This window comes from Protobothrops mucrosquamatus, unplaced genomic scaffold (assembly GCF_001527695.2).
Source record: "Protobothrops mucrosquamatus isolate PMUCROS unplaced genomic scaffold, P.Mucros_1.0 scaffold4694, whole genome shotgun sequence".
In the NCBI taxonomy this organism is placed as follows: Eukaryota; Metazoa; Chordata; class Lepidosauria; order Squamata; family Viperidae; genus Protobothrops; species Protobothrops mucrosquamatus.
The window spans coordinates 54,712-58,710 of NW_015390589.1; the positions used below are offsets into that span (position 1 = coordinate 54,712).

At 41.2% G+C, this 3,999-nt stretch overlaps 1 protein-coding gene across 1 annotated transcript in view; it reads right to left on the bottom strand.

Annotated features, from left to right (window-relative positions):
- Positions 1 to 941: 941 nt before the first annotated feature.
- LOC107299224 (serine/threonine-protein kinase BRSK2-like) overlaps positions 942 to 3,999 on the bottom strand; it is a 35,489-nt gene continuing 32,431 nt past the window's right edge. The window contains exons 11-14 of the mRNA XM_029286717.1: positions 2,583 to 2,631; positions 2,123 to 2,246; positions 1,744 to 1,924; positions 942 to 967 (exon numbers count right to left, since the gene is read on the bottom strand). Coding sequence (XP_029142550.1) covers positions 942 to 967; positions 1,744 to 1,924; positions 2,123 to 2,246; positions 2,583 to 2,631 — 380 coding nt within the window. The remainder of the gene's footprint in view (positions 968 to 1,743; positions 1,925 to 2,122; positions 2,247 to 2,582; positions 2,632 to 3,999) is intronic.

The following is a 3,999-nucleotide window of genomic DNA, read 5'->3' on the forward strand; positions in this document are numbered from 1 at the left end:
GATATTGCCAGCCAGCAGAGATTATAGAAATGCTTTTTAAAAAACCCTAATTTTGGCAGTTAAAAGGACACAGGCAAGAACAGAACAGGGTGGGATGTTATGAAATATATTCATGTTTCTTTTATAAATTCAGGGACAGCTGAAAGAAAAAAGAATTCCTTAAAATAGCCATTTGCCCTTAATACAGACACAATTTAAAATCTGCCAATGGCCTCCTTAAAGAGCTGTGATACGAAGCAGGAGAAGTGCACAATAAAAACCAAATCTGAAAGTTCCCCAAATCCATTTAATTGGAATAAAGAGCATTCACATTAGTTCAGAACCCAAGTTGGAGTAAGAATGGAGAATATAACTACACTGTGCTACAATTGTTTTGCAAACTCAGATGGCTCATTTTTAATGCTATTGACTATTCCTGGCCATGCACAAGTTATATTTGCTGATTTTCCAAAAATTGCGATTTGAAACTGTACTGTATTTATTATTGAAGCTGTAGGTAATTTTTGGCATTTGGCATTTTTATTTATTTTTTTATTTATTTATTATATTTTATTTATTACTTTTCCCATTTCTCTTTTGAGCAAATTTTCAAAATGCCAGCTGCCAGTAAAATAACTATAGTATAAGCACAACGTAGTCTGGATTTCTGGATCCTGAATTTCTAATTTGATTCCACATTTCACATTTAGATTTGGCTTGTTGTTGTTTTTTTAAATATAGATTTAGGGGAGAATTTTTCAAAAGTTTGTCTTGTAACAAAATGTTTATTAGAATTCTGGTAAATATTTTCACCCCAATTCATGAAAATGTTTTTAAAACATTGACCGGTTATATAAAATGAAAAAAAAAATCAAAAAGAAGAAAAAGAAACAGGAATGGAAACTTTTAATTTCTCTCCTACACAGGACATCTTCCTACTAGCTCTGTCTCATAATTTTAGCTTAATGCCACCATGATACTGTAAATACTACAGAAGAAAAAGCAGGGGGGAGAAAAATAAGTCTCAAGGCAAGAAAGTGAGAAGGGAGTCTGAAAGGGTTCAAGAAAATAAAGACCCCCACCGTCCCACTAAAGGAATCAGATTAAATCCCTCACCCCCACCGGCTCCTGCCCGGTTTCTCTCCTCATGTGTGTTTTCCTTTTTTCTTCTTCTTTCCATTCAGTCCATTGTCTTTGTTTTCGGTTCCATGTTGTGTTTTCCCGCCCACCTCCTGTTCTTTTGTGGATTTGTTCTGTTTTCTGTTCTTCGTTAGCTATTTACAAGTTCACAGTATGGGCCTCTCCCAACATGGCCACTTTCTGCCCCAGGGTGAGGTGGGGTCATTAAATCTGGACCAATCTCCATCTTCCCACCCTGTCCCTTGCGTCCCTGGTGGGCCTTGACCCATCCATGGGGCTGGTTGGCTCCTCCTGTCCNGGGGGGGGGGGGGGGGGGGGGGGGGGGGGAAGAGTCTTCTCAGATGTTAGAGAAGGTGCAATATTTTGCCTCTGGAGGTTAATGCTCACTTCACACTACTTAATCTCCTCTGTAAGGGCTAGAAAACTCTGAACTTAAAGCCAAAAAGCACAATGTACATCACACACACACACACCACACACACACAAACAAACATGGAATCTGCTTCTTTTGGCTTTGTTTGCTTTTAATCAGAACTGCAAAACGTGAATGTTTGTAAAGTCCAATAAACATTATGGCTCCTAAAGGTGACTCCGAGTGGGAGGGTGGGACTTCTGGCTACCTACCTGAGATGAGGGTGAAGGTGACTGAGTAGATCCCACTGTCCTTGTGTGCCTCTCCCCCCTCGGAGTAGCTGATGTCAACTTGGAACTTGACAGGTTTTTGGAAGACGGAGGGCCCACCCGATGATTTATATTCAGCCCGAAAGCTTGTTTGGGATATAACGCTGTGACTCAGGCTGGGGATCTGTAGGTTAAGCAAAGGTAAGCAATGTCAAGCCATAGACATTGAATGGAAAAGATCTTCCTTTTAGTGTCCTGTTTACTCTAGCCTTCTCCACCCTTCTGCCCTCAGCATCAACAGGACCTCATCCTACCAACCAGCTCCATTTAATTTTTCAGAATCAATCCCAGCCCTCTCCTTTGCTTCCAGCTGAGCCCTTACTGAGAGGAAGGCGTGTACAATATCAGCCTTGATGGAACTCAGGGGTTTGTCTTTGATGACCACAAAAATTTGTTCTTCTTTGTCTAAGTTGATAAAATTTCCAAACCAGGATTTCTTGGCAAGCCTGCAAGGGAAGAAAAGCAGAACAAGGAAAGCGAGGCAGTTGGGAAAGAAATCTTGGAAGAAGCTTTGCTTGTCTCCACTGAAAGTGTCAGAAGTACCCAGGAGGTGACCAAGGTATTTCTCCTACCATACATTGAAACTATAAAGACACACATTCTTGTGATGTATTGTTGGTATTATACATTCATGGGAAAGAGGGAGAAATCTGGATTCCTCATATTAAGCACATTAATTCTGGGACAATATAGTCATTTGGAAAAGCATTTGTAAGAACCATGAACGGAAGAAAAAAATGACTGAATTCTCTTTCCTCCTGTGGGTCTCTTCTAATACTCACTCAGGGGATGATTCTGGTGTAAGACTAGACATTTCTTCTGGTGTGGGAACTGCAAGGAGAAAAAGAGTAAGTGTTAAATGGAAACAACCTGCTCGCATTTCCTTCTAATTGCAACTTTTCAAAGCAGCTCATTTGCTACCAGATGCCAAGCATAAAACAGGAAATTGCTTTTATTTTTTCATCCTTGTTTGAAGAACGAATAACAGAGTTGGAAGGGATCTTGAAGGTCTTCTAGTCCAACCCCCTGCTCAGGCAGGAAACCGTATGCCATTTCAGACAAATGGTTGTCCAATCTCTTCTTAAAAACATCCAGTGTTGGAGCATTCACAACTTCTGGAGGCAAGATTAATTGTTCTAACTGTCAGGAAATTTCTCCTCAGTTCTAGGTTGCTTCTCTCCTTGATTAGTTTCCAGACATCCAGACATTCCAGACATAAAAAGCTCCCAGGTTCTTTTAAAAGCATTTCCAGGTAGTCCTGGGAAGGCTCTCTAACTAATACAATACAATACAGGGTTGTGTCCTGGCCCCTCTTCTGTTTAATTTATTCTTATCCGACCTGGCCTTTTACATTGAACGCATTGAGTCCCATGCCCCAAAGTTGTTAAATACGAAGATTCCGCTTCTTCTTTATGCTGATGATGCGGTCCTTCTTTCACAATCAAGGCTCAGTCTAAAAAGATTACTTTCTGCATTTGGGTCCTACTGTGCTGAGAACCATTTGTCTATTAATTATGACAAATCCAAAGTATTGGTGTTCTCCAGAGCCCGGAAATCATACAACTGGGCTATCAATGGTAATGTTGTTAGGCAGGTTTTCCATTTTAAGTATTTAGGTATTCAATTTCAGAATACTGGTGCTTGGACTAAACATCAAACCCAGGTGCTGAATTCGGCCTCCTGTAGCCATCAGCAGATTATAAGATTCTTTTTTACCCAAGGAGGCCAGTTTATTCCTTCTGCTCTGCGTATATATAAAGCCAAAACCCTGGCCCAAACTCTTTATGGAATTCCCATATGGATACGAGGCTTCAAGGATTGTATTGAAAGAACCCAGGCTGTTTTTCTTAGGAAACTTCTGGGTCTTCCTCCCTGTGTTGGATTTGCTTCGATCTACCTGGAACTGGGCATTCGTTCAGTCAAATGCATGGCGTGGATTAACACCTTTAAATGGTGGTTTCGGGTGCTCTTTTCGGCAGTCCCTGGTAACTACCTCTCCCTGGTGTTTGCTGACTCTCATACCACTCGTTGGGAGAGGGAGCTGACGAAGAAACTCCACTTGCTAGGTTTTACGGGGGATGCTCTGGGAGATTATGGTCTCAAGGACGCCCAGTTTAGGGTAGTCCAATGGCTTGTGGACATAGATTTGCAATATTTAAGAGCCAGAGCCAACAAAACCTGCTCCCCTTTGATCTTCAG